This window comes from Muscardinus avellanarius (assembly GCF_963383645.1).
Source record: "Muscardinus avellanarius genome assembly, chromosome: 7".
Lineage (NCBI taxonomy): Eukaryota > Metazoa > Chordata > Mammalia > Rodentia > Gliridae > Muscardinus > Muscardinus avellanarius.
This window is the reverse complement of record NC_137793.1, coordinates 74,549,394-74,575,123: the sequence shown is the minus strand read 5'-3', so window position 1 is coordinate 74,575,123 and position 25,730 is coordinate 74,549,394. Positions and strand designations below refer to the sequence as shown.

General features: G+C 34.8%; 1 protein-coding gene across 2 annotated transcripts in view; it reads right to left on the bottom strand.

Moving 5' to 3' along the window:
- Positions 1-25,730, bottom strand: part of USH2A (usherin) — a gene marked incomplete at both ends in the record, with an annotated part of 871,783 nt that overhangs the window by 345,637 nt on the left and 500,416 nt on the right. The window contains one exon of one of the 2 annotated variants that reach the window (XM_080698222.1): positions 1,298-1,477. In XM_080698222.1, coding sequence (XP_080554348.1) covers positions 1,298-1,477 — 180 coding nt within the window. The remainder of the gene's footprint in view (positions 1-1,297; positions 1,478-25,730) is intronic. The other variant, XM_080698223.1, reaches the window with a different exon arrangement.

The following is a 25,730-nucleotide window of genomic DNA, read 5'->3' as shown; positions in this document are numbered from 1 at the left end:
ACTGAAGAATGAAGATATAATTACCAAATGTTTATTTCTTTGGGTTGTTTTATATTGTGATTTGGTCTCAATTTTTAAGTAAGAACTTACCTAAGTAAGTAAGAACTTACCTTTTGTTATTGGCTTATGGAATGATACTAAAACATGTTGATCAGCTCTAAAAGTATCTTTTTAATGTTCTATTCCTAAATAATGTGGCTTCTGCAATTTAGAGTTTCAATGGTTTAGTAAACATCCATTTATTAATTATTATAAAGTAATAAAAGGTAAAAATAGTAAGAGGTCCTTATGCTCCAAGAGGTAACAAATCTTTTTTGGAGAAAGTGATTTCTTACAAGCTACAGATTCACTCTTATTTTTCTTTAGTGATGTGGCATTTGCTAACAATCTGTGACCAGAGTGGGGGTTATTTGTTCTGTTTTGTAGATAGCTGATGTCAAGATCATGACATTTTGCCTTAGTCTAGGCCAAACTGATTCCTGAAAGTTTGGCTACAAAGAAGACATCCAGCCCTTCTCCTTAGGTATTTTCAGAAAATATACATTGCTGAACGCTCAACTGAAAAGCAGGCTCTTATTACTTTGATGCATGCTTTCTGTTTAAGAACCATAATATCAACCATGGAGGGATTCTTTTTCTTAGCACTTAGTTCTCACGAATAAGACAAGGGTGAACTTGACTGCACATCAAAGTGATGATAATTATGGTAATTTTGAACAAATCAAATATATTTTAATAGAACTATTTAAAATAAAAAACAGATTATATTACATTTCACATATGAAAGTAGCACTGCTAAAATGTAATCATTAGGACATGTAGCTTAAAGGTGTTATCCAGTGGCACCAGTGGTGTTTTCTTTTTCTATTACCTGAACAATGCCCTTTCTGTCAAATGGGAAAGCTTAGGAGTATCTCAAAATAGCTCTTCAGTAAACCAGGAATGAGAAACATTTGCAGTAGAAAATTAAAACCCAAATTTAAAATATAAACTTTGAATCTAAATAAAATATCAGAAAAAATGTTTTTCAATCCTAAGATGCAAAAAGCAGAAGTGTGTGTGTGTGTGTGTGTGGTGTACATGTGTATACACTCACAATGCAAGATGAAAACAGTCTCAATGAAACAATAAAAAAAAATCAATGAAAGAGTCTCAATAAAAGAGAACAACCAGAAATACAATTGAGCCCCTAAGTTCTAAAAAGAATTAATTCTGACAATAAACAAGATGTTCAATGGTGACTTAGTTCTAGGACATTTAGATAAAATTAAAGAGCTAACATTTTTCATGGACTTACCTCCTGGAGGCATTGTAATCATTACAGGATCACTTATCAAGCTGCCTTGGCTATTGGAAACATTCACGTGTATAGTGTAGTTTGTAAAAGGAACCAAGCCTTCAATGGGCACCCATAGGTTGGACTCTCCACTGCTGTGCATGACCTTTGTGCCAGCCAATAGAGTATAGTTGTTACCTGCTGATTTAACAAGGAAATTATTGATATTAGCATATATTTAAAGGATCTTTCTTACTATTATTTGAATATTTTTTGAATTCCTGTCTATTCTATATTAACAAGAACTACATATAACTGCACCGCCATAGAGATAGTGTGTGCTCCCAACAATGTGTATATATTTTTATTACCTTATGAACAAAATGAAACCTGGATTAGCATCTCCAATTCATTCACCATGGGATGATCAGAATAAATCAACTGATAAACAAAGATAGTATGGAGCTGTATTGTAAGAATCATGTACATAATGGGAAATATGATAGACATATACATTAATGAGTTGTTTATATCTTCTTAAGGGTATTTTTAATCCTTGCATTTCCTTTTGTATGCAGAAAGAAATAATACATGTCCTCTCAATGGAATGGTTCTAGATATAAAAGTATATTGGATATATGTCAGATATTTTGTATGTCATCAACTTTGCTATCTTCTGCTTGCTTTGCTCAAGAGATGGGTATATTTCTTTCTACCTAATGCTCCTTTCAATCAGAGTTGGTCAGAATATCCTAAAAATCAATTGGAGATGGGAGATAAAATGTGTTCACTTTGATCAGATCTACATTTTAGTTCTATGAGAAATGTGGAAGGTGCCTGGTGGTATAAAAGAATCACTTCCAATATGTTCTTACCCATGTGCCACCTTCCCCACTTTTCAAAGCTTTAACAAACCCATCCCCACATCTCAGTATGTCTAAGATATGAGAAATATTGAGGCCGAAGAACAGCATTTTCTCTCTCTTCTGCATCACTGGGTTATGTGCAAGGTTAAAAGGAGTAGAAATAGCCAGGCATGGTGGTGCACACTTGTAATCCCAGCATTTGGGAGGCTGAGACCAGAGGATTGTGGTTCACGGTCAGCCTCAGCTACTTAGTGATGCCCTCTGCAACTTAGTGAGATCCTGTTTCTAAATAAATAATACAAAATAGGACAGGGGGTGTAGCTTGGAAGTCAAATGTCCCTGGGTTCCATCCCCAGACCCACAAAAAAAAAAAAAGGAAGAAAAAGAAGAGTAGAAATTAGGGTTTTAAACAAGAAAAGCATTAGAATCGAAAAGTATTTATTTTATTTACTAACTTAAAACTTTCCTGAAAAGTTTACACGAGACATTTAAAAAAGTCGATTAATTTTAGAATTTAGGCAAATATTAGGAATATGTTATAATTACTCTTTAAAACACAGAATAGAGGAATCATTATTAATATCAATATTTATATAATATAGGTCCTCTTTGCTTGCCAAAACATTTTTTGTTATATGTATATTTCATCTTTTCTATAGACTCTTCAAATAGAGGCAAATGAATAAAAAACACAGGATATTGGTCTTCAAGGGGAAAAATAAGCATATCTGTGAGATCTCCAGATGCTGATATAATCTTTATTGATTAAGCGATTAAGAAATAAAAATGGTCACATACTAAAAGTGATCTAGCACTGTGTAGTAAAAAAAAATTTAGCTGCAATATTGAAAAAAATCTTTGACACTCTTTAGTAGCAGAGTATAGTACAAAGAAAAGAACATACATTTTTGTTGTTGAAAAATTCCACATTCAAATCTGTTTTTAAATTTTTTTGGGGGGAAGTGCCAAGGATTGACCCCAGGAGCATTCTGCATTTTATCTCAGAGCTATGCCCCCAACCCTTTTTTAAATTTTGAGATAGGATCTCATTATTTTGCTGAGGAACTTGCTAATTTTCTGAAGCAGGCTTTAAACCTGGGATCCTCTTGTCTCAGCCTCCCAAGTACTGGGATTATGGGCATGTGCTGCCACACCCAGGTCAACCTTATAGTTTTTAGTAATGCACTCTTTGAAAAGTTATTTAATATTGCTAAATCTCTAGTTGTTCATCTGTGAACTGGGAATGACAGTAACAGGTCACTGTTATTGTGAGAGCCAAGGGGAATCACGTCTTCAGTATACTCAGCAAATAACAGGTACTCATAAATATCTATTATTTGAATATTTTCTTGGGTTCCTGAATATACCATACTCAATGGAATTATAACAGAATCACCCTAAAAGGCTTTGCATGTGCTCTGCATCAATGTTCATGATTTTATTACACAGTGAACCAAATAATAAAACCTGGGGTGACAGCTTCAATTTATTCATCACAGTAACAAAATAACTAGGATTGATGCTACTGTATTTGCTGTAACTCCCCCCACACACCTTATACCCTCCAGATAAACATTTAGAATTAGCACGCTGTATTTTGCTTTCTCAGAAGCAATTGCCTACTATTAATTTCTCCTCCCCTCCCAACCCATGGTTTTACAATGAGCAAAACAACACTACTTTTAGCCACTACGATCACATCATTATCCTAGCAGGCTATATTTCAATTCTGTAATTTGAGCTTAGAAAGGGGAGTCTGATAAAAATGGCATGGCCATTTTCATGAAATATGAGCAAGGCAGACAAAATTTAGAAATATACAAAAATTTAAAGAAGATATGTATAGTAATATTGGGGTAGAGAAAGTAAATGAAAAATTTATTGCTATAAAACTCTGAGGTATAAGTGTTCTCCATGAGCAGAATAATCTCTAGTAGCATGCAATAATTTACTAGTCTGGACTTGAAATTGATACATTAGAAAAAATGGTCCATTACAGAGGATAAATGATACTTATGGGTCAAAACACTAGAAGAATAATTTTTATTCATTTTCAGTAAAGCCAGATAAAGAAACACTTGTAGCTTAAAGAATGATTTCTATGTCCTAATCTGGAATTAGATAGTGTACTCCTCTATATGTTTAAGACCCTATTCACAAGAAGTTCTGAAACCTTCATAACAGCCTTTGAGAATTTCATTATGCACTGAAAAGATATTTCCAAATTATGCCACTTTAGCTTTCATGTTTAAGTTCTTTACAGCTAGTCATCTTGACTCAACTAAAGATTAATTGAGCTCCAACTGCAAGCAGAGACTTTTCTCAGTGCAGATGAGAATGTGCCTCAAATGCATAAACAGAGTTCCTGCAGTCAAGAACTATAGTCAAGATTAAATGTGAATCCTTTGTAATCATTGTCTAAGAACAGTTAGCATCAGAAGATCTCAAGTTTCCAAGATACCTAGTTCCTCAGAAGCATTTTCAGTTTCAGCTGAAATAACTCTGCTGCTGTTGCACATGTAGTTGTATAATTTCACAAAGGTCAGTTTACCCTGCAGAGATCCCAGCAGACTCTTCATGGACTCTGATGTGTTATAATTATATGTATCTTATAAAAGATTGATACTTGCTACATAACAACAAAGCCATGAAAGTATAATTTTACAAATTTCTAGAGAGATGTGCATGTAAGATCTATGAGTAGACATTTACAAAGTTTCCCCCCATTGCATTTTGTTTATTTTTGAGGCAATTTTTTGAGCCACAAAACAGACACTATTGCTAGCTTAGAAAATGGCGTGACAGGGGGAAATAATATATTAAGTACCACTTTATTCAAAGTTTCCCAGATAACAACATTAATACTTGGCAATTATACGATTAGTTATAACATTAAGTTCTAGTTATAGAACAATGATTACTCAGTAATTATAAGAAGTATATAATTACTCAATAATTATGAGAAGTGTGCAATTACATAACCGTTTTGCTCAGCTCTAAAAAGAACGTGTGTATCTCTAGCAGCCAAGTGAGTCTAATGTTCTCTGACCTCCACTAACATCCAGTTCCATTCACAGACCTAAAGCAGCTGAGAGAATTTCAACCCTCAGCAAGCATCAAAAATCTCCAGATTCTGTGCATCAATGCAAGGGATTGCATGAAACTGAAAAGCTTCTCTTCAGCAAAGGAAACTGTCAAGAACTTTAATCGAGAGCCAACCAAATGGGAGAAGATTTTTGCCACCTACACCACTGATAGAGGACTAATATCTAGAATATACAGCGAACTCAAGAAACTCAACACTAAAAAAACAAATAATCCAATAAAAATGGGCAAGCTAACTAAATAGACACTTTCCGAAAGAGGAAATACAAATGGCCAGTAAATGCATGAAAAAATGGTCAACATCACTGGCAATCAGAGAGATGCAAATCAAAACTACCCTGAGATTTCACCTAATTCCAACTAGAATGTCAATCATTCAAAACACAAACAACAACAAATGCTGGCAAGAATATGGAGAAGTGGGAAATCTAATACATTGTAAGTGGGATTGCAAATTAGTACAACCACTTTGGAAAACAGTATGGAGGATCCTCGGAAAAACACAAATGAATTTACCATATGATCTAACCACTTCTGGTTATCTACCCAAAAGAAAGGAAACCAAAGTACCAAACTAATGCATGTGTATCTATGTTCATAGCTGTACAATTCACCATAGCCAAACTATGGAACCAGCCAAGATGTCTATCAACAGATGAATGGATTACAAAACTGTGAGATATGTACACAATGGAATTTTATTCAGCTATTTAAAAAACATAATCACGTCATTTTCAGGGAAATGGATGAAACTGGTGGACATTATGCTAAGCAAGATTAGTCAGTCACAAAAAATAAGAAATTGGATGCTTTTCCTAATATGTGAAAGCTAAGGAGAAATGGGTCATAGGAGGAACTCTAGATGAAAAAAGAGATCCTATAGAGGACCAAACATGACAACTTAAATGAGAGGATGGGAGGGGGGGAAGAACGAAATTCTCTAAAGCACACAATGTACTTAAACATATCAAAGCCAAGCATGGGAAGGAAGGATGGGGAGGGAATGGGGTGGGAATTGGCTAGGGGCTAAATGGGCGATGTGTATGTGTATGTCCACACAAGTGTTTTACCCATTATGATGTATGAATATAATACACCAATGAAAAATTTAAAAAAATTTTCCAGATTCAAAAGCAAAAAAAAGGAGCCATAGATTATGGTTCTACCAGCATCTCCTTCTCCCCATCCTCTCTTTCCTCCTTTGCCCATTTGGCTCCAAGATTGTGGAGACAGACTCTTAAAATGTAAGAGCCCAGGTGGCCCCTCTGGAGTGGGCTGTGTTCTGCCACTTCTCACTGCACAAACTTGATTTTCTGTGGGCTGGGAAAATGCAACTCTGTTGGTTCAGCCTCCAAAGCAAGCTAGGAAAGGCTGAGTTGATAAGCAACTCCTCTCACAGGAGATCATTCCCATCTGATCAGCCTCAGCTCTCACCAAATTTGTGAGTATAAAAGGAGGTAGCTGGTCTGTTTAAACTTGGGTGTTCTGGAACATGGATCCCTACCGCCTCATAGCAGGCACTGTGGTTTTTAGTTGAGCTCCCTGTGTCCATACTCTCTGGCTTGGCTTGAGCCGTTGGATTCTAACTAGAGATTGCACTAAACCCTTTGCAGAATGTGGCTGTCAGTGACAGTGTTCCTGGATTCATTTACATCAAAATAATCTGGGGTACCTTATAAATATTCACATACTTGAGTTCCACTCCTTCCTACTAAATGAGAATATCAGAGGGCAGGGCTCCAAAATCACTGGGTGATTCTTCTTCAACATGTTGAAACTTGAGAATTACTGATTGAGTTATTTAATCTATAGCTAGATTTGTGTTAGAGAAATGGTAAAAATTCATTTCCTCTGCTTCTAAAAGTAACTGGATCATATTTTACATCCTTACCTATGATTCCTTTAAATTTTAGTTTTGGGCTAAAATAATTACTCTATTAGTGAAATAATGCATCCAAAGAGATCATCAGGCTAATGACTAAACCAGATCACCTTTATAGACTACAAAAATAGAATATTGCTGTTCTATAAGAAATGTAAAGATATGCATAAAGCAACCTTATAGAATGAGTATTATTGTACATCTGAGAACAGTAGTTTCAGGATTTCCAATTGAAGTAGTCTCTCTCTCTCTCTCTCTCTCTCTCTCTCTCTCTCTCTCTCTCTCTCTCTTCGCTCTCTCACTGAAGATTCAGGGGAAGGAAAGATTCTTTGTTATTGGCAAACATCATGCATCATAAGAAGAAACAAGTATTGTATAGATCATGTAAAACCTAAAAAATAAACTTCTAATTGCTATTTCAGGATATTCCACATTTCAAAAGCTTTTATAAGATATTGAATCATTCAGTACTACCTTCTACTTTACTTTGAAAAAAAAGGTATAAAATGAAGAAATAGCTAAAGTATAATTTCATATGGCCAGCTGATTTCAGTAGTAAAGACCCCTTTCTTCAGCTTTAAATATGAAATCCTACTAAAAGGTTAACATCAATGCCCACTTTCTAAGGGGAAAATCTTATTTAATGTCATTTGTTGGACAGAAGGATATTATCTATGTAATTATTTGTAAGCAAGAATAAACACAAATGTATATTTTCACATATATGATGCAGAGATGCCTAAGTGATTGCTAGTATGGGAATACCATCCTATGGGATTACCTAGATTGAAATAACATAAATGAGTATCCTTTCCCATTCTCGTTATAATCATTGTCACAAGAATTTTAATGCACCATATATTCCATAATTTTTCCCTCTGTGCTGTACTACTGTGACCTTTTCAATATTCTATAATTTGACTGGCTGGCCATTTCAGTTCTCTCCTTTTTTACAGCCTTATTAACTTGTGGGAAAGAGGTGAAATGAGCAACCAATCAGAATACATAATATTGCAAAGGTCAGCGTAGTCCTGTACAGTATCATCACACATGGAATACCGTATGACAGGCATTAACATCCTGATATGTTATTCATGTGACAAAGATTGTAACAAGAACCGAAAATGGCACAACATGAATCCATTCTCATGACAAAGATTATAATGAGAAATGACAGCGAACAAACCAAACTGATTCTTGTTACCTTGTGAGGATTTTATATGTCAGACCTGGTCTTGCTTTAAGTTAGCCTTTTTCTGAATCCAATTACACCTGAATGTAGAAAAGGTGTTACCTAATTTCCCCACTTCTTGCTGTAAAAAATGCTTTACTTTCCCTATATTGAGTTCTCGATTTTAGAGTTGCTCAGCTCCATCTTCCTATCACGGAATTCTGCCAATATCAAAATGACAAAATCTGGAATGATATACTGCAGACAGGGTAAAGAAGCAATTGGCCCCTTCATATGAGCTAAGAATTTTAGTTGGCTCTAATAACCCATATTGATATTTAAGCTACTTTATTTATTCTTCATAAAGATATTATTTTTTAATTATTTAACCACAAAACAAGTGTGCCCTCCAAATTCTTTCATTCTACCAGATCTATCCATCTTTTTATTTATTCTTCATAAAGATATTATTTTCAATTATTTTAAAATTGAAACATGTTCGGTTATTTTAAAAGTGGACATGTCCTCCATAGTACCTCACAGTAACATATCTTTTCATAAGAGGTAACTGAAAGTAGCTGGGTATTTGCTTTGTAATAAATATATAGTCAAAGAAATATTGGGCCTGGACTTATGTTTTTTTTTTGTTTTTGTTTTTACAAAATATTCAATTAAGCCGGGTGTGGTGGTGTGTATGCTTGTAATCCCAGCATTTGGGAGGCTGAGACCGAAGGATCTCAGTTTATGGCCAGTCTCAGCTACTAGTGAGGCCCTCTGCAACTCAGTGAGACCCTGTTTCAAAATAAAGGATAATAAAATATAGGGCTGGGGGTGTAGCTCAGAGGTAGAATACTCCTGGGTTCCATCCCTAGTACCACAAAAAATTGCTTGATGTATATGTGCATAGATTTCTCCTTCACATAACATTTTGAAAGAAGAAAAACCTAGCTGTGAGTCACTTAGCTCTCTGAGAATGGCAGTGTTCTATTAGTGTATTACATTTCTTACCATTACTATAATTATGCAATAGTTGTCAGCCAGTAAAACCTATGCTTCTTCGATTATTTTAAGATTTTTACTTCTGCTATATGACAATTGTATTTTAAGGAATAAATAAATAGAACATTTCATCAATTCACCAAAAGATGTTTTAGAAATGTATGTTCATGTGGAAGCTGTTAGTTACAGCTCTATAGACAATGAATATAATAATAATAATAATAATAATAATTATTATTATTATTATTAAAGTATAAGTACACCTAGTGTTGCAAGTTACCCTCCTAGATATTTGAAGTTATTGATAAAAATATTTTGAGCTTGGCTTCTTTTTATACAGCTTGCTATATGTACCACAGTCAGACTTTACTAAATGGATTTAATTTTATTAACATCAAGATAGTATTTACAGAGTAAGAGAATATGTAAAAATCTCTGCCTTCTGTTTAATATTGATATAAACCTAAAACTCCTCTAAAAATAAAGTATATTAAAAAAAGAAGTGTGTGTATGTGTGTGTAGAGATTGGTGAAGTACAGTCTATTTTTCATCAACCATGTTGTAATCTGAAATGTTTTATTTACTTTTCTACTTTGACTAATTTCTGCACATTTGGGAAAACTATTATTTTTTTCCCAAATGAACAAACTATTGCCATCATCTCAATCAACTAAGAGCTATTTGGGTAAATATCTATATATGTAATATATACAATAGAATATAAACTCCTGAGGTTGAAAATACCAATTTCAATATTATGAGTGAGGAGGGGTAGTGAGGTGAGATCTAGGTGGAATACACCAGATGCTGTGTGCCTGTATGTTCTATTACATTAAAACTCAACAGGATGTATGGTTACAAAGCAGCAATAAAATGATATTTAATAAAGAAAGTAGTCTCTACCTTCCAAATCAAATTAAACACTGGGCATGAACAAAGTACTTGATCACCAGTAAAAAAAAAAATTATATATATATATATATATATATATAATCTTTCCAGAGTTCTAGTAGAGCCCTGCTATAAACATGTTCCACATGCAGAGCTGTTAGAGCCACTGTGAATGAATGGATGACCCATGTCCCATTACTGATCCCAGGGCATAGTCTAGAGTCTATTCATCATTTGATAAAATGTTTAGAATTTTCTTTATATTTCTGGGATGGTTGGGATGGTTCCTCTGTTTAAGGACAGCAACCATTTGGAGAGCTCAGTGTTTGGGTGAGAATTACATCATTTTGCTGATGGTATTTACCTGCTGTGTTTACTACAGAGACACAGTCAGGTATTCTCAAACTAGTTACATATGGCTATACGATGGTATCATCACAAACAGCAACTCAAAATAATATATATTATGGTCTCTGAGTTTCTGTAGACCAGGAGTCTGGGGACAGCTTCTTGGGTCCTCTGTTTAGAGTCTCAAAAAGGTATAATTAACTCAGCAACATAGTGAGACCCTGTTTCAAATTTAAAAATAAAATGGGGTTGAGGATATAGATCAGAGGTAGAATGCTCCTGAGTTCAGTCCCCAGAACTACCTCCACCCACTCACACACACATACACACAGTGTGTGAAGTGTGGTCAAGATGTTGCCAAGGCAATTCCCATCTCAGCCCTCTAATGAGAATAATCCTCTTCAAGCTCAGAAAGCTATTGGCAGCAGTAGATCCCCTGCAGGCTCTGGGGAGTCAGTCTTAGTTTTTTTTCTGGCTTTTAGTTAGAGGCTTCCCTAAGTTACTAGCTGCTTGTTAGATGGAGTTCAGCTTCATGTTTTCCCCATGTGGGTTTCTTCAACAAGACCACTTGTTTTGTCAAACAGATTACCTCCTGGCAGGAAGGGTTAAAGTCTTAGGGACTGTTATCTCTGTCAAAGTGACATCCCATTCCTTTATCATATTCTATTGGATAGAAGCAAGTTATCGGTTTGAGCCCACCAAGGTGAAGTGATTACACAAGGGCATGGTTGCCCAGAATTGGAGATAAGTAGATGTCATCTTAGAGGCAGTGAGTATAGTTTCTAAATTGTGATTTTGACTTATCTTTGCTGAAAAGAGATTTTGGAAAAAGTTGTGAAGTTTGCAAAGGTTTTGTTTTGGGAAAATTCAAAACTGTCACAGAATCACCCTCCTAAAATATCTAAAAAAAAAAAAAAATGGAAGCAAACCAAGAGAAGGAAAAAAAAAAAAAACAGTAATGAAAATAGCTGAAAATTCCACAAGAGAAAACGTGTGAAGAAAAAGTAATCAGGTAATAGCGCCTACTCTGAAACCTAAGAGCAGAAGACATAGTGAATTCCTGCTCTACACAGCACAATTCCTAACTCTGCTTAGAGTAAAAGGAATATAAACCAAGGAAAATCCTGAGAACTCATATTAATCCTCTTCAGTCTGAAGGGAAATGAGCTGAGAAGTGTTCAAAGATAAGAGAGCAGCCAGAAACGGCTGTCCTGCTGAGCATTGTGCTGATTTGGGAAAGAGCTGATATTCCCAGGAGTGGAGAATTTATGTATATAAATGGAGCAGGTGCTTCTTCAAAGGACACCTAATTGGATCTCAGAGGAGACAGAGAAACTAGATTCCCTAGATTTTTACTCAATGCATTTCTCCACAATCTCTATTTCACTCTCATCTTCCCAGGCAAGAGATAAGTGTGTTAAGAGTGACACCACAGTCCTCCAGGTTTAGGTTGATAGAAGACTGGCAACAAAAAGCAAAAGAAGTCAGTTAAGAACAAATGAAGCCTGAACATATCTATCCATAAAAGGTATAAGCAAGACGGAATTCTTTGAAGGGAAAAAGAACATACTAAATATGCACACATAGGGCCAAAAGGAAAGGATTCTAATATGAAAGGACAAAATGACCATTCTGCTTGAGAGGAAATTATGTGTATTCCTTCTAAGATGAAATAAGATATTTCATACCCAAAGAAAACACATTGGAAACAAACATATTAAGCATTGAATAAACAAGTTTGAAAATCTAGAAACTGAATAGATAGTGCTAAAAACTGAATCGATACAATGACACAAAGTCTTGAGTTAATCAGAACTCATGCATAAGAAAAAAAAAGATCAAGAAAGTAAACGAATCAGAGAGAGGATTATAGATAAGTAGGAAGAAAATGATCAGAAATATAATTTTGATTTCTGAAGGTCATTTGGGCATTTGACTGTAGGACTGCCAATCAGATGTTTCCCCTTGGTAAATAAAAGCTGTGAAACAGTAGCTACGGATCAGTTAAGAAATATTCTAGATGTCTCTAGCATAATTGAGAATCTAGAAGTAGAGCTGTGACTGTCCAGAACAGTTGCGTGGTTGCCCTGCTACTGGTATGAGTGTCTCTGCGTACCTTACCTGAGGCACGAGCTTGTCTTGGCCATACTATTTATAGTTTGAACACACATATAAGTCCCAGCTTTCCTGATAGTTTTCAAACTTTTGAATTACCTTAAAATAATTCATCTTTGCCTTAATATAATTTATTATGTTATTTGCTACCAAGAACCCATCCATGAATTGATAAAGGTCTGAAATGACATTCACCATCATTTAACACTGGTTATTTATAGGTAGTGAGATTTTAGTGAAGGTTGTTGTTCTATATTACATGAATTTTTAAATTAGTATTCATAATTTTTATAAAATCCAGAGAATTATCGGAGGGTTCAAATACTCAAGGAAAGTATATAAATTATATCTTGATTTTTAAACAAACTATAATTAAACTAGGACTCTATGAACTATACCATTCAGGTCAAATTTGGCCAGTTGCTTGTTTGTATAAATAAAGTTTTATTAGATCAAAGATATTTACATTTCCAAGCATTGCCATGCTATAACTGGCAAGACCAAATTAGTTATATCAGAGACCAAAATGTGTACTCTCGGACCCTTTGCTAATCTCCAAATGAAACAAAGAGATTTCTTCTTAAAAATGTTTTTGCCTTCCTGTACAAAGGGAGTCAGTTTCAAATTCGAGATTGATTCTTTTGAGTAAACTCTTTTTAAATAGGGGAAAAAGGGTATATGGAAAGAACCATCTGCTCACCTAGACCAGAGTTACACCACTGCATTATACCTTCATAAATGCTTTGCGTATTTCATTATTCAACACTTATAAATTTAATTACTGAAGAAAAGAAAAGCAGGAAAAACACGTTATAGACAGTTCGCTAATACCACATGCATAGGAAGTTTGCCTTTGGAAAGCCAAGAGTTGTTTGTATGGTAGTAATAGCTACTGTTCTAAAGGCTTATGAGTTACTGAAGAGTAATTAATGACTTCTTTAAAGGAAGGATGGGTGAACTTTCTCAACTAGTTCCAAATATATTTTAAAATAGTTATTTTTGTGCCTTCCAGGGGAAAACAAAGGTAGGTAATTTGTCCCAAACCTACAGATGCTGGTGAAACTAAATAAATGGCCAATCAAGGCTAAAATACTTGTAAAAAGTAGCAAATACAATGTAAGCACTGTCTTGGAATTTAAGGAAAAAATTAGAAAAATGGATAAAATCTTGCATTAATCTAAATATGAAAAATTAATTAGTAAGTGGCTTAATTATCCCTACCCAGAAATTTGGCTTAAGAATAGGTGGCTAGAGAGACAAGAGAACTATAATGTAATATCATAATCCCCAAGTAAGCATTCAATATGCAAAGGATTATAAAATATAAGTTTGTTTGTAAAGAGAGTTTTCTATATAACTGTTGACCTGTTAAAAATATTTAATCAATTTTATTCCCTAATTTAAAGTTTAACTGTCCCCCCCCCCCGTCTCTTTTAAATCTCCCAAATGGAAGCCAAGCAGGGTAGTACACACTTGTAATCCCAGTACTTGGGAGGTTGAGAAGGAGGATGGCAGGTTCACAGCCAGCCTCAGCTATTTTTGAGGCCCTCCATAACTCAGTGAGACTCTGTTTCAAAAAAATATAAATAAATAATAGGGCTGTGGATGTATCTCAGAGGTACAATCAATCAATCAATCAATCAACCAATCAATCAATCTCCCAGATGATATTTTTTAGACTGGATAGGCATAGAAATAAGAAAATCCAGTCTAGATCCCTTCAAAGGCATTTTATTCACCCTAAATCTTTTCTTATTGTTAACCTAGACCAGTTGGTGTGGTTCAGCTCTAAAATAAATTTGTGAAAATAGGTGATACATCGGTCATGGGACATAGTTATTCACTTACCTAATTGATGTCTTCTAGACATCAATTATATTAATAGACTTTTGTTAAAAGAAAGAATAAAGTTATTTTAAAACTTGGCTTCATCTAAAGAAAATATTAAGAAATTTGAACAGTTTAATAACATTATAGGTACATATTTTAAATCTTTTTCTTTTAGTGCTTGCTCATTCTTTGTGCTCACACTGCAAGTGTACAAGTAAAGATTATTATTTGCTTTTTAAACATGTTGATAACTCATAGATGCCAATAAGAATATTCCTTTGTTTGGGAGAAATGATCAGAAAGAAACTGGCTAAAAAGCAGACCCAGGATTTCTAATCCATAATCAAATATCTAGATTGATTGTGTCACTTGCACTTGTATTGATTTCAATTGGAGTAGCTCACCCAAGGGAATAATAAAAATGTGGAATAAAACTGATTTATGAGAACAAAATAAATCCTTTTGTGAGTGGTAATGAATTGGTACTATTTAACCCTTTCAATCACAGATTGAAAAAACTATTTGTTTTTTAAGAATGCTGAGCTAGCCAAAAGAAGTCATATCAGAAATGTCAATACTGTCAAGTGCTATTTCACTAAGTTGTAATGCTGGGAAAGAAAAGCTGCTCTAAACTTGATGGAAGGCATTGTTTGACATAGGACATACGTTTAGCTTTCCGGGGCCAACTCATATGTGTCATCGCAAATGATGGACCTGTAGATCCAAAGTATTATGGAATCACTCAATAAATGTTTATTGTACTTATTTACATGATTTATAAGACAGCAAGAGGTGAGAGCAAAATATGGTGGTACAACACTAACTAAACTTAATTTGTTTTCCCTTAATGTAGATTTTCTTTATTTTGCTCAAAACTTAGTTTATAAAAGCTAAATTGAAGTCTATTCTAAGACTAACAGAAATTCAAGTGGGATATCTTTCAACAAAATTTGGACAAATATTTGCCTTAAAGAAAACAAGGGGACCCAGAACAAAAGGAGATGATTTGCACAAAAAGAAAAAACAAAGCAAATGTAAACTATCAATGCAGCTAACCAGCCTACCAGTTGATTCACTGAGAAATAAAAAAAAAAATTAAGGCACTTTGCATCCCTGGAATCCAGTAGACAAAACATTGCTAAGAGTTTGCCATTGACTTAGCTTCTAATTTTTCCACTGTGTTAGCATCTTCTACACATGATCTGTACCTGTCCATTACAATAGTCACTATATAAAACACGGGTGTCTAGTAAGATTGTGAAATATGAAAAGTACTAAATTTATAATTTTATTTAAATTTAATTAATTGAAATTAAAAACTGATTATTGATTCACTTATTGGGAAACTACTTATTAAACATGTTTAAAACAACTTGGTACATGATTCCAATATCTCAACTGAAATTTTTATGGAGTTTAAACGCAGGTTAAATATGCCTGATAAAATTGAAGTGTATTTATTATAAATATAAAATATACACATTGATTTAGCATGAAAATTATGCATTATCTCATTTACTTAAAGATTTTTATTATATATTGAAATCAAAATATCATTGAAATGATATTTTAGATGTATTGAATTGAATAAAATACTATTAAACTAATTCCATTGGTTCTTTTTTAATGAGTACTAGAAAATTCAAAGTCACAGATGAAGCTCACGTTATATTTCTATTGAACACTGGTGCTCTGACGTGCTAAAAGAAAAATTTAAATGCATATTTAAAGTGCAGATTCATTTTTACCTTAAGCCAATGGAAGGAAACCTCATTTTTCCAAGATCTTTTCCCATGTATTTATGCAAAGTGGAGGTGAAACATTTATTCATAGGATGCACAGATTCTATTCAATGTCTTGTAGCTAATTCACAGTTCTAAGAAAGCTGATTTTAGAACTGGTCCTTGGAAGGGAATGAGTTGATTTGTTATTAGTACTGTCAATGTGGCTTGTACTGTCATAGTGTTAATGAAAGTATCTGAAGGTAACTTTATCCTCACTGGCATAAAAAGGCTTTTAAAAAAATTAATAAATATTTTCCTATTTACAATGAAACATAATTTAATTCAGTTTGATGGCACCCTAATTATTATAGCATAATAATTTTTCTAGTATGATAACTTTTCCACATATGTCATGCAGAGTAAATCATTAAACAGGAAACAGGATACAAATCAAACATAATAAAAAAAACTCTATTATCATAAAGGAATAAATTATTGGAGAAAACTGAAAGTGCACCACTTTAAAGGACTCAAGTAAGAGTAAGATGATAATAAGCAATGATTACAACTGGTTGGGCTTCTAAAAGAAGCAAAAACCTAAGAATTTTAATATCTCTCGCATAAAGAATTCTAGTCTTTTGTCCCCAAGTTCTCATGAGAGTTATGAGTTCTTGAAGTCTTTTTCTTGAAACCTTCTAATGAGTGTGCTATGAAATGAAACATGCTACAAACTACTTCTACTTTATATTTAGTTCCATACATATCTTCCTTGTCTGATTTTTAAAATAATTTTTGTTTACATTTTAAAAGCATATTAGAAAATATGAAGAAACAACTAAATTATCTAAAATATCAAGATAATCAGTGTTACCTTGTTAGAATTTGGTGCATTTTGGTAATTAACCTTTCACATTTGCTGACAGACCTATATTTATAATCTACTGTCATATTTTGCAATTATATAAATTTAAAATGCTCACAATTTTGAAACTGTAATGATGCAAATATTCCTATATCAGTAAATATATATCTGTATAATACTTTTATTATTTACCATAATGTTTTCAATCCATACAGATGAACATTTAGAAACACTACTCCTATGATTTTTTTTATTTAGGGGTATTAGGAACATAATTTCAAAAATATTTTTATGTATCCATATGATTATTTTTATTGGCATATATTACTTATACAGAATGGCAGGTTTCATTGTGGCATAGTGGTCCATGTGTACTATGTAATCTGATCCTTTTCACTCCCAGTCTCTCTCTCCTCACTTCCCCTCCTCACCCCTGATCCCTTTCTTCTGCCTTATTAGCCTCCCATCCACTTTCATGATACTCCTTTTATTTTTTCTGCTAGTTTCCACATACAAGAGAAAACACAGGATACTTATCTTACTAAGTCTTGCTCATTTTACTTAATATGATGTTCTCCACCTCCATCTATTTCCCTGCAAATGACATATTTTATCCTTTATGGCTCAATAAAATTCTACCGCGTGTACATACCATAATTTTTTGTGTATGGTACTGGGGTCCCTGGAAGCCCTTCTACCTCCGGGTTATACTCCCAGACCTATTTTTTATATTTTTATTTGGAAACAGGGTCTCTTAAGCCAGCGTGGCAGGCTTAGAACTTGCGTCATCCTCCTGTCTCTGCCTCCTAAGCACGGGGATTACAAGCGTGAGCCACCTCGCCCAACTACATACCATAATTTTTAATCATTCATGTCAGTAGACATCTTGGCTGATTCTATAACCTAGCTACTGCCATAAATATGGGTATGCATACATTCCTATAGTACACTGCTTTCAATTATTTTGGATAAATACCAAAGAGTGGTATAGCCTATCGTATCCTAGTTCTATTTGTAGTTTTTTGAGGAACTTCCATACTGATTTTCATAGTGACTGGGCTGATTTCCAGTTCCAATAAGAGTGTACTGTTCCTTTCCCACCACATCCTTACCTGCATTTCCTGTCATTTGTAGTCTTGATGATTGCCATTCTGACTAGAGGCTGGTGTGAGTTGGAATCACAGCAGCTGTGATTTAATCTAATGGCTAAAGATGTGGAACATTTTAACTCACATAGTTGTTGACCATTTGTATTTTTGCCTTTAAGATTTTTTTGTTTACTTTATTTACCCATTTATTGATGGTTGTTTGTTAATTTACATATGTCTGGTTTGAGTTTTTTGAGTTCTGTACATACTCTAGTTATTAATCCTCCGTTGGAAGAGTAGCTGGCAAAGATTTGCTCCCATCTTGAAGCCTCTATCTTCACATTGTGTTGTTTTCTTTCCTGTTTTTCTTGTAAAGGAGTTTATTTAAAAGCTAGAAATACAGAAGACAGTCACAGCCCCATGCCATTCAGGAGTGTCATGGGGGGTGGTTCAAAAGAATTCACTCCTGTGTTGTTTTCTTTGATGTGCAGAAGATTTTTAGTTTGAGTCAATCCATTTGGTGTGTGTGTGTGTGTGTGTGTGTGTGTGTGTGTGTGTGTGTGTGTAGTGCTAGGAACTGAACCCAGGAGCGACATCCTCTGAGCTGCATTCCAAACTCTATGTTTTATTTGGAAATAGGGTCTCACTAAATTACCCTCTTGTCTCAGCCTCCCAAGTACTAGGATTACAGATGTTCACCTGGCCATTTGTTGATTATTGCTTTCATTTCCTGATTAACTAGAGTCTTATACAGGATGTTTTTTAACTGTTTTATATTTTTAACTGTTTCCCATATGATTCCTTTTTTTTTTTTTTTTTGGTGGTACTGGGGTTCCTGAAAGCCCTTCTACCTCCGGGCTACACTCCTAGACCTATTTTATACATTTTTTTTTTATGTAGAAACAGTGTCTCCTAAGCCAGCACACACGGCTGGCTTAGAACCTACGCGATCCTCCTGTCTACGCCTCCCAAGCATGGGGACTACAAGTGTGCGCCACCACGCCCGGCTCCCATATGGTTTCTTAAACAGTTGCCATTTCTTGTCTTAGATCTTGGATACATTTGAAGATTCCTCTTTTTAAAAAATTTACTTTTATTGGTATAGCATACTCTCCATCATAACGTAGTTCTGAGTGGGAGGGACATATAGGCAGATGGCCCTTGGTGAGCTTCCTCCATGATTCTGAGATTGGCACTGGCATTTTCACATATGCCTAAAATGTCAATGGAAGTGTTTCCTCCATTAATCCCACCACTGCCACCTTCCCCTAAACCATCTCCTTAACTCCCCTGGAGTTTTTCCTCTATTACTTAAGTCCTTTTTGTATCCAGATTTCTATCTTCTGCATATGAGAGAAAACACATGATCCTTCACTTCCTGTAACTGGCTAAACTCACTTAACATTATGTCCTCCAGTTCCACCCATTTTCCTGAAAATAACATGTTTTTGTTCTTTATTGTAGAGTTCCATTGTATGTATATTCTTTTAAAATTTTTCAAGGAGAATTTCTGGGTTTCTCAATGGATAAAAAAATTGATATAAAATTTTCTTTTCTTGGTACCAAATTGAACTTAAGGGCATTCTACCTCTGAGCTACATACCCAGTCCTATTTTATTTTATTTTATTTTATTTTATTTTATTTTATTTGTGTGTATGGGGATGGAACTCAATGGCATTCAATCTCCGAGCTACAGCTCCTGCCTTATTTTTTATTCTTTATTTTGAAACCAGGTCTCACTGAGTTGCAGAGGGCCTCACTAAGTAGCTGAGGTTGTCTGCGAACCGTGATCCTCTAATCTCAGCCTCCTGAATGCTGGGATTACAAGTGTGTGCTGCCACTCCCGGCTCTATTTTATTTTTTACTCTAAAACATGATCTCATGAGGTTGTTGAGAGTCTCACTAAGTTGCTGAGGCTGCTTGTGGCCCGGCAATCCTCCTTTTTCAACCTCCCAAGTACTAGGATTACAAGCATGCACCACCATGCCTGACTAATATGCATATTTTATACTTTTATCTATTTATTATATGAATTTATTTTAATGATTTCAAATGAATTACTGGAAAGAGTCAAATAGTTTGGTTGTGACTTAAAAGCGATTTCATATTATATATTTGTGATACAAAAATTAAATTAGAGCTTTTTATCTAAAGCAAAAGTATTCAACCTGTGTGTTAATATGTTACACACAACTAAGTGCACATAACTGAATGGGGTATACTTTTGTGTTTTAAGTGTAAAGACCTTTTTAAAGTATAAAGTGTATTTTCTCTCTTTAGAAGGATAGAAGGGGAAGATGGTAACTATGCCTAAAGATACAAAGTATTTTAAAAATAGTTTAGATGTTGAAAGGACAAAGATTTTAGCATAATGATGATTCAGAGAAACAGATATAAAGGGAAGGAATAAATAGCTCAGAAATCGGTACCTTCATACGTATAAATTTAAATCTCTGATATATTTTTCAAAATACACAAATAAATATGTTTAAATTCTGGAGAAAATACTTTATACAAAAATAAATAAGCGGCCAGTAGCAGGTACATGCCTGCAATCTCATTATCTAAGAAGCAGAGATAGGAGAATATTTTTTAAGCCAATGCATAGTAATTTAGGGAGACCCTGTTTCAAAATAAATAGGTCTGGGTAGTAACACAAAGTTAGAACACTCCCTGGGCTCAGTCGCCACTACTGCACATGGATGCATGGATGGATGTGTGCGTGTGCGCGCGCGTGTGCACACACACACACACACACACACACACACGTAAAGATTTAATTATCAAAAATAAAAAATACTATTTCTTAGCCTTCATAAACAAAAATAAATTGCATAAAATATTCAAAATGGTAATAACTACTAATTATAATATTCGAGCTGCTATAAAATTGAAACCAAATTTTTCAAACTTCTGAAATCTGAGCAAAATATGCATGAACAAAGAAAGACAAACTAATAAGCCTAAGAAAGATGGACAGGCAACTAGTAAGTATATAAGAAATATGCTCAATAGGATGAAAACAAATGCAAACTAAATCGACCTATCATTTTTACCTATCAAATTAGCACAATTACCTTTACAAGACCTTTCATCACCCAAGCAGGTTCATTTCTAGGACCCTCTTTCCTAACCCTCCTCCCTCCCCCAGGAGAATTTCAGAAATTGGAGAAGGGAACCCCTGGGCATAGTACTGAGCTTTAGTCGATGGAGGACATGGTCTTGGATGGCTACATTTTCTTCTATTTCCCTATACAGCTGTTTCTTCCATTTCTTTCTAAAAACAATTCATAGCTGATATTTATCTATTCATACCTAACATGATATACAATCAAAAGTGTCAATATATTATCTACTGTAAACCTCCTCATTCAAAATTCAGATAATTAGGTAGAGGCTATATTTTCAGTTTACAAACATGTAAAACTAATTCTAATAAGGCTATTTATTCAACAAGCATTGAATTTATTCAACACTGTACTCTTGCCATGAAAAAGCATAATAAAGCCACCACCAGAGAGATATACAAGTGTAGGTTCAAAATGTGTGGTTGTTCCTGGCTGGCTTCCTCACAATGGTTATGCTGGAAACTCCCTAAAACGATTTGATCATTTTTACATGCTTCCAATACTTTTTTTTTTTGAAAGGGACATTTTATTTTTTAAATTTTACAAAATCTTTTAAAGCCAAAGACTCATCATTTGCGATTGATCTACTCACTGCAACCTCCCTCATAATCTCCTTTAAGGAGTAAAGTAGGTAGTGTCCTCCACAAAGATACTCTGCAGAGTCTGCAACATGAGCCTCGGGCATGCGAACCCTGAAGTCCTGCACCCTCTTGTGCTTCCCTGAGCTGAATCCTCTGCATCAGTGCCAAAGGATTTGCATTGCATCCAACAGTATAGAGTATGCACTTATTCATTATGTCATAAAAATAGCTGATTTCATATCAGACACAAATCAATAAGTTGCCTTGTAAGTGTTGAGAACAGATGAGTTCTTAAATAAGTTTGATAAATCAAAGCTTGGCTTCATTCTGTGAAAGAATATGTCCTAATTACACACTTCTATAGCTTTATTGGCCATGACATGATATACAATCAGAAGTGTCAATATATTCAATGAGTACATATTCTATAGCCAAATGTTTAAAATGCCACATATCTTACTATTACTTATTCATATTTTTCCTAACAATAAAGCAGTATTTTTTAATCTGGATAATTTTGTATTTCCTATATTTTATATTTGTGTGTTTTTAAACCTCCATGCATATTTTAGAACTTTATACAAAGGTACAAAGGTTTGATATGTGTCATTTCTTTTATTTTTTGTAATAGGAATTGAACCCAGGGTTGTTTTACTTCTGAGCTACGTTCCAGCCCTATTTATTTTTTTAATTTTGAAACAGGGTCTCACTAAATTGTTGAGTCTGGCCTGGAACCTGTGATCCTTCTGTCTCAGTCTCCCAAGTCCTGAGACAACAGGCATGCACCACCATACCTGGCTTCTTAAATGTTTTCTGAGATATTTGACTTCCAAATTAATACTTTAGCCTAGAAACAATCTCCTAAAGTCATCATTCCTAATATGTCTGTGCTAATTCAATAATAACATATGAAATGGTCAGGGAAAGAGGTTCAGGGCATTGACTACAACTAAAAGAATTCCTTATCATGACATGCACTTAATTTATTCTGTATATCTATAATAAATTGTATAATCAATAATTGTATCATGTGAAAAAATATAGTACATCTTTAACCCATCAATATTTGATGAGCATTTGTCTAAGACAGATTATTACCTACCACTTTACTCTCCTGAGTTGCAGCGTTCATACACGGGTTTTTTTTTTTATTTTAAAAAGCAGGGAAAAAACTGTATATTCTTTGAACTTCCCTTAAAAACATGCACCCTGAAATCGGGCTAAGTGGTCCTAGAAAGAAACAGACCAACGGCAAGATCTGTCCGGCTGCTTCAGCAGCCAGGCATAAGCGTTAGTTATTCTTCCTTGTCTTGCCGGTATTTTCTTCCACTACAAAACACACTTTATAGGATCTCAGGCGAGCTCGCTCCTGCTGCCTGACCCTCTAACTCATTACAGGGAAATGAATTCAAATTGCTTGAAAAGAAGCTGCCTCTTTTATCTTCCCGCTGACTGACAAGCAACCTCAAAGTTCTCCGACGGGATTCCAAGTTACATGCTGTAGCGCATCACGGGAACAATTCCCCCACTGGCGGCTTTTCCCAGAGGGCAGCATGTCAGATATACTGCCTGGCTTGCAAGTGCAGCTCTGAAAGCCCACATTTCCCTCCACTCTAAAAAACAGACATCAGGGACTATAAAACAAAGCTGTCCCTTTCCTAACAGCATTTGCCTTCTTGCAGGCTCCTTGGAAAGTCGTAAGGGGTTCTCATGTATAATTACGTTCTTTACCTTCCCAAGAAAACAAATGCTTCTGTATTATTTTTTTCCCTTTGCAATTTTTATAAAACAAAATGTGTTCTGGGAGGAAAGGCATCTGGAAAATCAGATTGTGTGTAAAGATCTCTGTATTTCTCTAGGTAACCTTGAGAGATGAATTGCATTTTCTAGGTTTTGCAAGATTCTGCAGAGATTTACAGCATTTGAATATACTGACACTCTAAAGGACTCTTTCTAGTGACTGGCGACTCCTGGACAAAGCAAGTCAATTCTGGGTGGTAGCATTTTAAGACAGCTGAAATATGCTTTCATTTAGTTCATGCCTAACAATTCTCTCTCCACTTAGCTTCTTTTTATTTTTATTTTATTTATCTGGTACTAGGGATTGAATCCAAAGGCATTCTACATCTGAGCTAACCCCCCAGCCCATTTTATTTTTATTTTGAAACAGGATCTGGCTGAATTGCTAAGAATCTAAGTTGCTGAGTCTGGCTTTGAGTTCATGATTTTCCTGTCTCAGCCTCTCGAGTTCTGGGGTTACACTCCCACATCCAGATACACTTAGTTTCTTCTATTTTCTTTGTTTCTAAATGGAGACGTATGCCAAGGGGCAAACACTTGGGACTGGTGTCTGAATGAAATACTGACTCCAATTATAAAAAGAGAAAATGTTTATGCACTGAGGATGGGAGATAGAGAAAATCACATTTATACTCTTCTCTCTTTTCTACACAGACAAATCCTATGTGGTCTTAGAGGACCCCACCCCTTTCAGATGCTGCTACCGAAGTACAAACTTTATGCCCTGTTTCTCATCATGTCACTTCCTCAAAAATAAAATGGGAGATAGAGAAAATCACATTTATACTCTTCTCTCTTTTCTACACAGACAAATCCTATGTGGTCTTAGAGGACCCCACCCCTTTCAGATGCTGCTACCGAAGTACAAACTTTATGTCCTGTTTCTCATCATGTCACTTCCTCAAAAATAAAAAACAAAATCCCAAACCAGAATCTCCAGCATCCTAGTGTTTCCCCAATAGTCTCTTGATTCTTCTGGTATAACAGTTCCACCTAGTATGCGGATCACCCTTACTTAGTTGCCTTGTTTATTTTTGGTCACATCCTCATTTGATTACCACTAGCAACTACTAGAGAAAGAAATGTAGACAAAACTTAAGAAGCAAAGAAAATACTTTTCCTACGGAATCATTGAAAGTTATGTTCACACTCCCCTGTACTCCTCTATGGGTTCCTACCCTGGGGCTCCAGCTCAGGCCTCCAACCTTTCTTCCCTTTCTTCAAGCCAGAAGCACTGTAACTTCTCCACATTGATCTGATTTGGAATCACCAGCTCTCACTAGCTATTATTTTTAATTCACTGTAAAAATAATGGTAGTTATTGAATAAACATAAAAATTCAGTCATAAAAAAGGAAAAAAAAAACAGATTATAAGCCATTTCTCATATAACCACCCCGAAATAATATCTATATTCTTTTCAAATGTTCCTGTCATTTCATAAGCAGTCATCCAAATTAAGCATTTTGATTTTTATTGGGGCGATCAGTTTTTAGGAGCAAGAAAAGCATGATCGGTGCTAATTTCAGAACTTGTTTTTTTTCATTCTTTTCCTTCCCTGTCCTTTCTCTCCATCCTCCTTTCTATTTTTTAATTTTATTTATATATTTATTAATATGACCATCCTCCCTTTTAAATGACACATTCTGGTTGGAGGTATACACTCTGGAAAAAACATCACCTAAATCTTTATACTGCACCTCTCTGATCAAAAAGAATTTTCAAGTATTTATAAAATGATTGCCTCACCAATATGAATATATCAATTTGCTGAAGTCATATGAAAACGACATTTTCCTTTGCTGATGTAGCAGGATCATTTTCATTTACTCACTTTTTTTCTCATTAGTACACATGCCCACTCTCAGATAAGCATCTTTATTTTGTGTTACAGCACAAAATAGAGGCATTAAAAAAGAGGCACTTTGAAGATGAAAACTAAGCTTGAAAAACAGGTTTTGCGAGAAGGTGAGAGTTAACAGTGCACAAAGGTCTCAGCAATTAGCTCACCCTGGTGCTTCACCTTAGAAACTCACACACAAAACAATCTGTCAGGCTATCAAG